Below are 14785 nucleotides of genomic sequence, written 5' to 3' on the forward strand. Positions count from 1 at the left end.
AAAGAGTGAAGGATAGAGAAATGGGGGAAAAAAAGCTAGAAAAGAGCAAAGAGGACGATTTACTTTTGGTGGGAACAAGGAGCCTCGTTGGCCATTATGTAGTCTCTCTATTCTGTTCTGTTTTTCTTGTTGCGGTCGTTTATACGGTCTCACATATTCTTTCTCTCTTTCTTTTTATGAATCTTCTTATTTTTCTTCTTCGACATTCATATTTCATACCACAGCTCGTGTCTGTGTTATAATATCGGCAAACACCTCTCTCGCGCGAGCCATAATTAAAGGCTCCCGCTCGCAGTCTGCGTACTTTTCAACCGCACTTACGCAATTTACTCAACCGTACCTAATTGCTCCTCTCTCTCTCTCTCTCTCTCTCTCTCTCTCTCGCGTGATCTCTCTTATTACATATACGTATAGCTCACACATGCATAGATACGTATAAAGACACTTTATATAAAGACCGCTTATGACAGTCAAACAAACGCAAGTACACGCACGCGCGTAAATATATGTATGTCTGCCTTGCTCTTCTGTTTCCAATGTTTAATGAGTACCTTCAATTCCAGAGCATCACGTAGTGTACTTTTCATTCTTTCATGATATGTACAGATTGAGAGATTTTCAATATAATAGACTAATTTGCGTGACTTAAATATTAATTTGTTATGATATTAAATTTTTTTATACTACTTCAAAATGATAAAATTGGGTTATTATGGGCAATCACCACGATAAAAATTGTACAATTACAAATAAACAAGTTTTAATGACTATCATCGTTTTCATTTGACATCATACTTTCTAATGATTATAAATTAAATATTTTCTTAATAAGTTGACATTAGGCTACTATTTAAAACGAATTATTCAGTGAATTTTTCAATGTAAACTTTTTTTTTATTATTAAACACAGCAATTGTTAATGCTTGTTGTTATTATTTTTAATTTTTTTATTAAATTTTATCTCATTTTAGTATACAATGTTAAAATTAAGAAAAATTATCTTAATATCGGATTTATAAAGTTCATCAACTAATATTTAAATGATATTATTTGTTATAATTGTGTTCTACATGAAATGTAATACACAAATAGAGTTTTACTTGCTTATTTAATAAACTTTGTGTTTTATAATAATTTCAAGTCTAAGAATAATATTAGTTAATAACTTAATTAGTTATACTTTAGCATTTGATAATAATGAAAATATGAATAATTGAAATATTTAATTTGTATGTTTTAACTGGAGTAATGATTTAATTAAAATATTAATACAAATGAAATAATTTGACATCTATTTCATTTTATATATAGTACATATAAAAGATCAGTAACAATTAATATTTATAAATTTATCATTATTTCAACTGTATTATATATATATATATATATATATATATATATATATATATATATATATATATTATCATACGTGGAATGTCGTGGAATCAAAATGGACTGAAAGAAATTACATACTAAATGTAAGGTCAATAGCAAAAGAAATTGTAAGATACGAATTTGCTATTTTATTAGATGTATACATTTTTTTGAATTTATTAATAAACTTTTGATAATAAAATTTATAATAATAAAAAATGTATTTGTATTTTTATCGTACAATTTTTTCTATTATATTTCTTTCGTCGTCCTTATTATGAGAAGATGTCAGGAGTCGAAACTCAAAGAAGTAAAAATTTTAATAATAACGGCAATTTGAAGGCCACTTAGCAAGAATTATTCCTTATATTTTTTTGTAAAATTATTTCATTCAATATCTCTCTAATGATATTAACAGAAATATAATTATTTTCTAATACAAATACTTTATATATATATATATATGTGTGTGCGTGTGTGTGTGCGTGTGCGCGCGTAAATAACTTCCAGGAATAATTTTAATCAAATCTTGTGAGCTATTGTAGCTCACAATTCTTATAATTATTAATTACTGTATGAATTGTTTTATTAAAGTAAAGTACGAAAATGCAAAGAACTATGAAAAAAATATATCAGACATTTTAAAAAATATTTCAATTTTCTGCACCGCGGTGTTATTTTCTTTTTTTCTTGTTTAATTTTCGTGCACCAGCCAGTACCATATAATTTGCAAAGTAAATATTCCATTATTACAACGAATAAATCATTCTTTAAATACGCTAATGCTTGAATTACTTTAAGTATCAAAAAAAGTTGAAACTAATTATGCTTGTCCGAAACCTATTCTATTAATCTTTAAATTACAGCTCACATAAGTTTTATGCTTTCTCAACATCACATACGCATTGAACATACGTATATTCTTTACGTTATCGCATCCAACTCCAACTCCCTTTAACTCAAAAAATTCACGATGCGAATATGCATCATTTAAGTCTCGCCGGGGAGTGTGCGAGCACCTTTATGAGTCAGGACGAAAGGAGGCGCCAGAGCAAAGGCGAAGAGCGCAGCGTCGGCCTCTTTCTTTTGCCTTTTTGCAGCGGCGGCAGATGAGCGCATATAATAATCGCCCATCATTGCGAACTGCATTTCGATTCCCTCGTCGGCCTTTCACTGTCTTGATCAGTCCCTCTGTCCACACATTGTGAATTTATAAATGATTTATAAAAAAAAATCGTAAATTACATTGCCGGACCGCGCGACTGGACTATTTCTGCAGGACTAATCGGGGTCCAAAGCGTGTATGATTGAACATTTTGAATTCTTCGAATGCACAACGTACAATCGTTAAAACCTTTCCTTCCTCGTCATCATGTTGAAAAATTTATGGGATTTACCGGTTTACGGGTTAAAGAATATAATAAAGTATAACTTATACGTGGAAAATGGGGCTATAGTTAAGCAACAAATGGATATGTAAATTTAGTGAAAATTTAAAAGTATTGTAATTGTAATTTATTAGTTGTACATTATTGTAGCCATTAATTATTATTCAACAATATCTGTCTCATTTTTTATTTTTAAGAGTTTTTTTAATAATAGAATTGTTGGTTCAGTTTGCTTGTAATAAATCGAGATTTTAAGCGTGCAAAATTTATATCTAAATACATTTTCATTGTAGAATTTTAATTAGTTTGGAATAATCATAACTAATTAGTATAAGGAACGAGAATCGGGCACTATTATTTAATGATTAATGTTAAAGTGAACAACAAATATTTATAAATTGCAGGAACAAGTGCGCGCGCGTAACCTACTTTTTAATTCTAATTTTCAAGTTTCTTGATTTCCTATAGATATTTTACAATGAATTTTCATCGAATGTCCTGATCAGACTTGTTTCTTTTTCTCTCCTGCGCAATGGCGATCCAGCTAATCCTTAACTTCAACTGGATATATTTTATTACTCCGCTTGCTTTTTTTTTTTTTTGTCGGCGGTGCGGATAGCGAAAAGTAGTAACGAGCCAAGCTGTGAATTTCCAGTGAACCAAATGGACGCGACTTGACGCATTTTACTCTAATTGCATTACCGGATTGCAGTCGCGTGTGCTCCTCGTTTCTTTTCTATCGACTCTTTTGCGTCAAAAACGTTTTATATTTGGCATTCCGTAGTATCCTGTTTGCCTTTGTCGCATTGTTTTAACGACTTGATGATAGGAATTTTTGGTTTTAATACGATATAAGAAACTGGATCGTTAAGAGCCAATGATTCTCAATAAACACACACAAAAAAAAAAAAAAGAAAAAAAATGGATGCACTACTTTCTGATATAGAAAATTGAGAAATTTCTATGTATACTTGTCACAATTTTACCGAGAAGAAATAGTACCACTGTAATAGATAGACTAATTATATAAGTTTGTCCAGGCATATTATTAAATAAAATTGTTTTTTTTTTTAATTTTTATTTAGATAAGACGAGAGAATTTCAGACGAACAGATTTTCAATTGATAAATTGGAAAACCCATAAAGTAGTTAAAGTAATGCAATAGACGCTTTATTTTTTTACTTGCTTTGAATATAAGTTATAATAACTAGAAATTCTTTCTACACGATTATTCATCAATGGGGAAGCACTAAAAATACTATTTGCATGAAAACAGCGAAGAATATAGTCTCCTATACAAAGGAGTGCAATGAGATGCTGTGAAAGAATTTAGCATATAATAGAGTCATAATTCATAAAAGTTGAACTCAAATAGGACGAAATCTAAGGGAATTTCGAGGCATGGTATGGGATATTCACACGTCGCCCGAGAAAGAAGGTGTTAGGCTTACACGAATCTAGTGCGTGAGTTAGGTTTCGTGCCGTGCGGCTCGTTGATATCACAGGGCATTACTTACACACGTTTGCGTACGTCACTTACTCAAGCAGGTAATATTCATTCAATTAGCTGGGTTTGCCGCGATTAGTACAATCTTATTATATACTACAAAATTTGAATTGCTAGGCTTGGAATTCGGGTAGCTTTTGCCAAATTCGATCATAGTGATTCGGTATATACATTTTTGGACCTTAACTGTATAAAAAGGATAGTAATTAATTTATTTTGCAGCTATAGATGATTGCTAACAAAATAATTACAATCGTAATCCAGTATTTCTTAATATTTAGAAAACATACCAATCTATCTAATTAATATTAATAAAATATAAGGTGAAAATTAAGGTAAGAATTGAAATTGCTTCCAAAAATATAATTGCAATAATTGTTTTTCATTTGTGAATGTAAAAAGACTTTAGGCGAGCGTAAAATCGAGTAGTATTTGAGTAGTCAGATAAGGTAAATATTTAACGATAAAATAAAATTACGTTTAAATTAATAATAATTTAAAGCATACTATTATACAATATATGACAGTTAAGAATATAACAAATGATGGCTTATTGTTTATCATTTTATCATATTTCGTAAGATTTTTATTTTTAATATTAATTATTACCAAAATAATTATCTATCTCATTATTATTGAGAATATACAATGATTTACATAAAATTATAACAAACACGTATGTATATGTTATTTCTATATTTTTATATTCCAAACCTATTATGCTTATAAATTTTAGATATAATTAATAATAAATTATCTAATTTATTATTATTTGCCAATATAATCATTACATGGAACTGAAGTATCAACTAATTTAAAACTACTTGAAATATATACTATATTACATATATTATATTTAATATATTTGTAAACAGAAGAATAAATTGTTTTTTTCCATATAAATGTCATGACACTTTCTATCAACAACTATGATAATAATTAATTTAAAATTATAAATATTATATACAGAATAATTCATACAAATTTTTATATTGCAAATATTGTATAAAACTCTATTGATATATGTAATTTTAGATAACATATTGTAAAAACGTCGATTCATTTCAATTATGAAAAAGAAATGTTGTTATTGTTAATGCTCATGCAATGACAATTATTTGATTATAATTAGCATAATACAGCTCATCTTTTGCCCTTTCCTTTGTCAGTTTATTTCTATTTCTCTCTCTCTCTCTCTCTCTCTCTCTCTCTCTCTCTCTTGTCCTTTTCTTAATCTTGTGAAAATTAGCAATAAAACTATAATTGATAGCATAATTTTTGACTATGGAAATTTTATATCTGAAATCTAATGCAAAGGATTTATATTTAATAATATTAAGGATTATCGTTCACGATTTTGTAGTTTATAAAGCACTTAATAGTTGATTGCTCACTGAATAAGTCTCTTTCTTTTTCTGTTTACTTTTTTTTTATACACAATTCCTTATTACGCTTTCTTATTAACGTATGATTTTAATGGAATAAAATAATAATTAATATTTAATATTTAATATTTAAATATGTTAATATGCATTTTTATCGTTATTTAGTATGTAAATTTATTCTCATATGAGAATCTATGATGATAAATATACTTATTAAAAATAAAAATTTTTATATCTCATTCATTTTTATTTTATTTATTTAATACACACACTAAAATATTGCTTATAAATGTTTGTAATAATCGATGTTGTTTCACTCGAATGTCTAAATGTTTGTAAATATTATTTTTCGGATTAAATATATTTAAATATAAATATATATATATATATATATATCTGCTCTTGTTAAAATACAAAATACTAGAAATAATTTGATGTTATTAAAATTCAATAGATTATCCTTTTCCGAATATTAAATGTTATTTTTAATTATTATAAAACTTTTAATTCAATTCAATGAATATTTATTTACCAGTAAACTTCATCGCTATCGGTATCTCTATTATTGATTTCAAAAAAAAAAAAAAAAAAAAATACGAAAAATAAAACAAATTTTATTAATTTTATATATAATATGCAAATATATATGATCTAAAAACTTTTATTCTTATAATGTTCGTTAAATTATCATAATTCTATTAATGATCTGTCAAATAATATTTCACTTACATCTCTAAAAGTCAACGTAAAATGATTACAATATGCATAATATTTACATTTATTCAGCTAAATAATAAAATGATAGACTAGATTTTTCGTTTAAAATAAATATTTTATAATTTAATTTGAATCTATAAGTATTAAAATTTAATTATTATTTTTTGCTTAATAAGAATTTTGTGAAATATGACAAAGAATTTCTTAAATTGATTATACGAAGAAACGATAAGCCCTGAGAATAGTCATATACACCAAGTATATCAAAGTTTATTATATTCTAATTAATAAAGATTAGTACAAATAATGGAAAGAATATTTGCATTCACCATATATTGCCTTGGGCATCATCGTAAAAAGACTGCAGTTTGTTGTAATAGATCGACATAAGCTATGATAGTAAAAAGTAAAAGCTGTGTAAAAAGAAAAGGTAATAAAAAAGAAGTTGCTAAAGGCGGGCTGAAAAACAAGTCCGAAGAAGAAATTCTCGCGAGAGTATTCACAGAACGGCTGCGGGGTCGCGACGTCGGCGTCGTCTGACGGTCCCGCGACGGATATCTCGAGCTGGCTGCACCAATAAATCACCCGCGGCTGTATGGACGCTATCGCCGGCAGACGCGCCACGTGACAAGAGATGCCCCTTATTTCTCTTGCCGAACTCGGAATAATCGCTCCCTTTCGCTCTCCTTTTCCCTCCTCGTTGTCTCCGTCTTTTTACATTTACTTTTACTATTGCAAGCTCCTCGAGCGCGGTTTTTCTCAGGATGACGAGGTGCTTGGCGTTCGACGAGTTTCTCCAAATGGGCACTTCTGAGGCTGAGCACTCCTTCAAAAAGCCCCGAGTACTTATATGAAAAATGAAAATTTGGAGTGTAGGACATTAGAGCATCTAAGCCAACATCTTTGACGATTAGTTTTTAAGGACTAGTTACTCTTTAAATGAAACGTTAAAGTTTTAGTGAAGTCTTTCTTCTATAATACTTTAAAGACTTAGACGAAGATTAATGGCGTCCGTAAGTACAATAAAAAAATAAAAAAAAACAACTTATGAATAAATGATCTTGTATGTTTATGGCTAAAAACCAAATAAAACATGTTATATAAAATATTAATTTAGTATTTTACCGTTCTAACTTTTAATGTCTTTCAAAAATGATATTGGAAAATCTCATTGTTACAAATATTTTCCGCATCAAGGATATTATACATGTTCGAATAAGTATGTGTAATTAACATAAAGCATTTTATGGTTTGAAAGATTGAAAGAGTGAAACGTATTATAAAGACATGAGTGAATTCCTGCTAATATTGCCGTTATATTGGCTTAAATGCTAACTAAGACTAAATCGAATTAACATTTAATATATTCTTTGAATTAATAAAGGAACACAAGAGAGTTTATAAATTTTTTTATTTTATAATTACTTAAAAAAAGGAATTTTAACATCTGCTTGAGTATAATTATTTCATGTAGTAAATTGGGTAAAAATATTGTATGCAATTACTATATGTGGAAAATATAATAACATAACAATAACAACAACGTTTATTAATCATTTTAAAGTGACGAAAATCATTTAGTTATATTTTTGCTCTGATATCAATTTTAATTGAAATCATGAAAGGAAAATTTTTATTTCACTTTATGCTTTGAAGTATTGGACAATGCATTGGAATATCATGCTTTATTGAAAATATGACATTAATTTTCATAAATAACATATTTAGTGATAAAAATGAAATATTATTTGAATTTTATTTTATTTTCTGAAATCGGGAATAGGCTATTATTATTTGAAATACGTAGTGAAGTAATTTCTATTTAATATCATATTATATCTTTCATTATATATATATTTCTCGGGAAAAATATTACTTAATGGATTAAGCATTATCATAATTATAAATTTTTTACTTTTAACCTGTGCACATATGATTTTATTTAAAAAATAAATGATAGTATAAAATAGTTGATTTATTTCCGCATGATGAAAGATATTTCATCGAGTAATTTCATTATACCTGTTTCTATGTCTATCTTTCTGACTTTTTATGTCTTCTTATCTTTCTTTTCCTATTTCCATGTTGTTATTTATAACGCGTATATTCATATAACAAAATAATAAAAATATTACCGACTATAACTAAATTCCCTTCATCTGCTTATTGCTTTTGGTTCTTTCTTTTTTTACATTCTACTTTTTCTTATTTTATCCACTCTTTCGATATCATAATCTCTTATCCACGCGCGAGTTCAAGGAGCGCGCGTGCTTCGACTACCCTGTACTTTATGAGTACAAAAAAGAGAAGGAGGATAGAATAGGACAGAGAGGATGGAGAGAGCGACTAATCGACGCCAAATTGACCGGCGTGGCACAAACGAGATACGTGGCCGAGTTGTTTATTACAGAAGGAATTATTTTTCTGACAGTTTGGTTGTAATAATGATTGATTGCAAATATATTTCACAAAACATTAGAATCATTTTTATAAAAAAACTTATGAGAAATGTCTGGATGTTACATTACAATTGGCTATCATGATTGAACCGTTAAATATAAATATTTATCATTATATTAATCATATCTAAATAATATTATACTCAAGATATTCTAATGTACAAATAAAATTATTGTAATACCGTAGTAAATAAATATGAGAAAATGTATTTTTAAAAATGTCAGAAAGTTTTTTTTCAATTCGTTATAATGCTTTCCTTTGGTTTTTTTTGTTGTTGTTGTTGTTTCTTTTTTTGTATTTATGTGATTGTTTACACGAGAACTTCATTGTATTGGAATTGAATAATTACATATTTTATTATAAATCTGTTAGGCATTTTAAAAAATTGAAATCATCAAATTATTAAACAGTCTTGATAATAAATTTAAATTTTACTTGTAATAATAAACCATCGTTAAATTTAATATTTAGTTTCTACGTTTTTACATTAACAATAATACAATTCAAATATCAAAATGTATTTAATTTCAAGTATTTCTGGTATTGATTCTTAAAATCACATGTTTAAAATAAATATGCACTTTTAGTGACAATGCAGGTAGCAAAACAGATCCACGGGTCGTCTGCAGGAAATATACTCCTATAGCCATCATTTTTATCTCTATTGCTATGAAAAACTTGCATATATTTCAATATTTTTATGAATTTCACGGCATTCGTTCGTGAACATGTATACATGTGAGGACTTTTATGCGTGCACATGCAGCAATGGGCAGCTGCTGCACCTGCTAACTCAAGATTCTATCTCTCCTCTGCGAGAAATAGCTGCAGCGATAAATTGAGCGACATTAATATACATCGAATGCTTAATGGTTATTCCCTTTTATCGTTTTACTCAACTTTAAATAAACTAAATTATGATGAAAATTTGCATAGATATAGCGATCCTATTCTCGATTGAGTTGTAATTATTTATAACTACCCAGTAATTTCTCGAATGACTTTTGTTACATGTACATAGAATAAATACCTTAATGATATGAAATATATTTATAGATGTATTATTTTTGCGATACTTTATTTTCACTTCATTACATAGTGATAACAAAATCATCGATCAAATTTTATACTGACATAATGCGTATTATAAAGTGAACTATGTCTCAATTTACTTTCAAATAATTAGAAATGAATATTTAACAGTATATCATGGAATTAATATCAAATATTAATTTTGATTTTTATATATTACTAATGATCAATTTTTCCTGATATTCTTCATCTTCAAAAAAGGGAGATTAAAAAAACATAAATTGTAATAAAAATTCATAAATATAAACTTTAAGTGAAAATTATAATCTTTTTGACAATCGTATCTATTATATGAAATACTATATCTTATATTCATATTTATAATATTGTATTTTTTATAAATTTCTAAATTGTATTTCTCGAAATGAGAATACTTTTTCAAAATTACATATTAAACCGAGAAATATTAGCCCTTGTCCCTTTATAAATCGAGATAAATAATATATTATCATAATTGCAACTTCTTTATTTATTCAATTAATGCTTCGGCTATCGATAAAAAATAGATATATTAATTGTGTTACTGAATCTCTATGATCTATAATTGATATAACATGCAAATTAATTTATATAAATTCAATTGATGTGCATACAAATATTTTATGAATATACATTATGTAAATATCTAATCATTAATAATATTTTTATACCTGTTTATGAAATCATAAAAATTTAAATTTAAAGAAATTATAAAATTTAAAATGCGAAATATAAAATATAAAATATTAAAAATGAAATATCAAAGATCAAATATGAAACTATAAAATAATTAAAATTTTACAAAAGCATGAAATATCTAAATTCTAAAGAATTTCAATAAAATGTAATAGTATAATTATATTCAATTCAGTGTAAATATCATTATAGTATCAAAATAAAACAAAATGTATAAATTACTCATATAAAAATTATGTGTATATATGTATAAAATTGTTTTATTTAAATATCAGGTGGTAATTATCGTTAAGGATTAATATAGAGAAAATTATATGATATAAACAACAATTTTATATATGTATTAAATAATTTAACATTTACCAATCAAAAATTTAATTATTTATATGGATGCACGCACGCACGCGCATACACATATGACACATACGCATACATATGTATACACAGAATAATACATTTAATTATGTGCGCACGCGCACACACACGCACCCACACACACACGCACGCGCACACACGTGCACACACACACACACACACACACACACACACACACACATATATACATATACATTATGATAAACACTGTAAAATGGGCTTATATATTATTTTATATATTACCTGCTTTTGTACTTAAATATCGTGCTTATCAAAATCGATGACAGTAAAATTTTATACAATTAATAATCATACTTCCGCATCAATTAAATAATAAAGTTTTTATAATGAATGAAAATTACTTTATGGTAAACTATAAAATTTTATGGAGATTTAGTTTATTCAACGCTAACGACGTTCTACCATCTATAATCGAATTTACAAAATAGAAAAAGTTCAAGGTATTCATTTTATTTATGTTATAATATCATTTTTTTCACTTGTGATCCTTATTTATATAAGTTCGTATCTATTATTCAACATTATATATACCCACATAGATAATACGTAATTAATTTCGCATTTATTATAAATAATCTTTTAAATAGATATTACTTAAGTATTTTTACTTCTATTGAGTATTATTATGTAATTTGTCGGCCAAATCAGACCGATTCAAAGAGCATAGTTATTCGTTAAAGAATAATAATTAATCTTTCAATCTTAATTAAAAATATAATAATGTATAATAAATAAAATAACGCTATCACATAGAACATAGAAGTTGACCTTACGAATATTTCTTCCTTCTCATCAATGCATAAGTGGCATAAGTCTTGCATTATCCATTTGCCATTTATTAAACATTAATTATTGGTTAAATAAAAAACTCACCCAGTGCATGCCGGTGGTAGGAGGGGCACGTTCCTCATAAACTCCCATCAGGGTGGCTGCTTGCGCGTGCTGATTACCGCCGAGGTTATTACTGGACGACGTGGACGTGGACGACGATGCGCCCGGTGTAGCGCCGCCGGCGACGGCACCACCAGCGGCACCTGCAAGGGTGGCGGTTGAATTTTTGACGGACGCCAGGAAAGAAGCCGGGAGACGTCGCGTCGTCCTTTACGGCCTCTTGCACTTTTCTTTGGTCCCTCACAATCTTCCCTTTAGATCACAGGCACTGTCACTTCTCATGTCTCTCTTTCTTTCTGTTCGCCTATCGAACTTATGGTAATATTGCGAATTTGTATTGCGAAATAAGCATTTGATAGGCGTTTACGTTGCTGCACTACTTTTGCCTTATTATAATTTCGTCGAAATATATTCTGTTACGACGGCTACATTTTCCAAACAACTTTTCTTGCTAATGACACATTCGTATGCGCTCATTGCACTTGTACAATGATCCTACCTTCCTCGTCTAAACTACGCACATTGATATAAACATTGATATGATAAAAAAGTTAAGAAGTTAGAGAAAACTTCGATTCGTGAGTCGCATCACTGCGTACCGGTTTGATGAACATAACTAGGAGGACATCTCGATGGCATCGTTAATCTTCATCCCGATTTCACTTCAGAACAACGAGCAACGTATCGAGACACCAAAATCAGCCTTTTTGTATTTTCATACTCGTCAGTTTATTATCGTATTGAGATCTCCGCTGTTATTTATTACTATCATCTCTTCAATCCTTGACTATTTATCACCGGCGTAGTGATACAGCAATGACTGCCGATGACACAAACATAAATAACAAATAACAACACCTTCTCAACCTCAACTTTTTGACATAAGCACGCAGCACAATCACACAGATGTAGATGCAGCCAAATTAATAACCAGGGGATACGAAACTATATGCACATGTGCGTTTGCATATATGTACACAATGAAATGTACACACTGATAAGCCTCGATGGATCCCCCCTTTCAATTAGAGAAACGAGGGTTGCCGAAGTCTGTGTCAGTTGTTAGCGTCGTGCTGGACCGGTACGTAGCACGAGCCCGGATGGAACCGCGAGGCGTTGTGAGGCCCGGACAACCGGGACGGACGAGTCTTTGCTGACGCCAGCGCCACCACGCGGCCCCTCAACCGCATCACAAACCGGGTCCGCTGCTGATGCGTGAGAAAGAGAGACAGCGAGAGACAGCGAGAGAGTGAGAGAGAGAGAGAGAGAGAGTGAGTGAGAGAGAGGTAGCGAGAAAGGATAAGCGCTACATGCAGCGGCCAAGAGAGTGGGGGCGGAACGCCACTGCGATCGTAGGCCAGCCCCTTACCTTCCCCCACCTCTCGGCGAGAATTCGATGTACGCCCCGCCCTCATCGCGGATGAAATGCCCAGCCCTCTCGCAGGGGCGCTTTTAACTTTCAACTGCTGCCTGTGGCTGGCAGTTTTTGCACGTGCTTGTGTTGGCATTTGCAGACATGGGTGTTGTAAGTGTGCGAGAGCCAGCGAGGGAGTAAGGGTACGGAAAAGCTCTGGGGTGGGGTGAATGAAAGAGTACGAGTGATTTGACGTGGGCGGAAGGGCGAGGAAGCGATGGGAAGAAATCAAACTTTAGGAAAAACGAACGAACCGCAGATACGAAAGAGCGTATTTATTGAATAATGAGGTGAAAACAAAAAGTTAAAATTCGTGGGGAAAAAGAACAAATTTAGATGACTAAACGTTTTTATTGTACAGTACAGTAAAATAAAATTATATTATGATATGCGTATGCATTTACTGTTTTCCTAAAAATATCGAGACTGGAAATATCGTCTATGATAGTGAGTTGACGAAGGTTTGATGAACAACTCTCGTCCACTACAATTCACCTTTTGTTCAAGGGATAAAAAAATTTCTTCCGAAAAAATGATTCATTCGATTAGTTTTATTCATGGACAATATTGTCATACTAATTGTTAATTTTAATAATAGAACATTCAAAAAAAATAAATAGTCGTTTTAGAAGACGTTATTAAAAATAATATTAATATTATGATTATATAAATGACATTTAGATTATTAATCATAAATACATCAAAATATAGATAAGTAAATCAGTTATTATTAAATAAAGAAAATTGATTGAATAATCAGTGACGAAAATTTTAATTACTCAGATTATAAATTCCTATAGAAAATAAATTTATTTGACTATACACAATGATAAATTTTGCGTAATTTATAAACAATGCACACACGATACAATATTTTTAATTTAATATTTAATTATTTCTAGATTGCAGATCCCAATATTTTATGAATTTACGAGTAACTATATAGAAAATTTTAACATTTTCTATTAAAATCTATTCATTTATTATAAGTGTAATAATAAAAAAGAAGATAAGATTATTTTCGTTTTAAAATTTGAAAATTAAAAATTGAAAAGTTTAAACATTTTATATAAAATTATATATATATTTATAATATATATTATATATATATATATATATATATATATATATATATTAAAATTTACGAATTAAAAATAAGAAATTGCGAATTTCTAAAAATTACTTTCAATATTATGGATTTCTAGTCAATAATTTATTTCCTATGGATATTCGTAAGAACTTTTGATATTAGGTAGAATTTTTTTATTTTAATCTATAAAATATGTTTGGCGTCTTTAATAATTATAAATTATATTAAATTATGTATATTTTACTTTTTGCTTTATTTATCATAATGATTATTCACGAGTATAATGGCATAGCTAATACTATATAAATGTACAGAATGTTTATTAAAATTATATTTAGCTTTTTCTCAAAAATATATTATAAATTCTTATAAATAATTATAAATCTTAAAAAATC

At 28.8% G+C, this 14785-nt stretch overlaps 1 protein-coding gene across 1 annotated transcript in view; it reads right to left on the minus strand.

Annotated features, from left to right (window-relative positions):
* The window catches only part of LOC105367962 (protein apterous-like), a 50655-nt gene extending 37666 nt beyond the window's left edge, over positions 1–12989 (minus strand). The window contains exon 1 of the mRNA XM_011506837.1: positions 11869–12989. Within this exon, the coding sequence (XP_011505139.1) occupies positions 11869–11916 (48 nt within the window). The 5' untranslated portion in view covers positions 11917–12989. The remainder of the gene's footprint in view (positions 1–11868) is intronic.
* Between the last annotated feature and the right edge of the window lie 1796 nt (positions 12990–14785).

The sequence above is a fragment of the Ceratosolen solmsi genome, unplaced genomic scaffold (assembly GCF_000503995.2).
Source record: "Ceratosolen solmsi marchali unplaced genomic scaffold, CerSol_1.0 scaffold6, whole genome shotgun sequence".
In the NCBI taxonomy this organism is placed as follows: domain Eukaryota; kingdom Metazoa; phylum Arthropoda; class Insecta; order Hymenoptera; family Agaonidae; genus Ceratosolen; species Ceratosolen solmsi.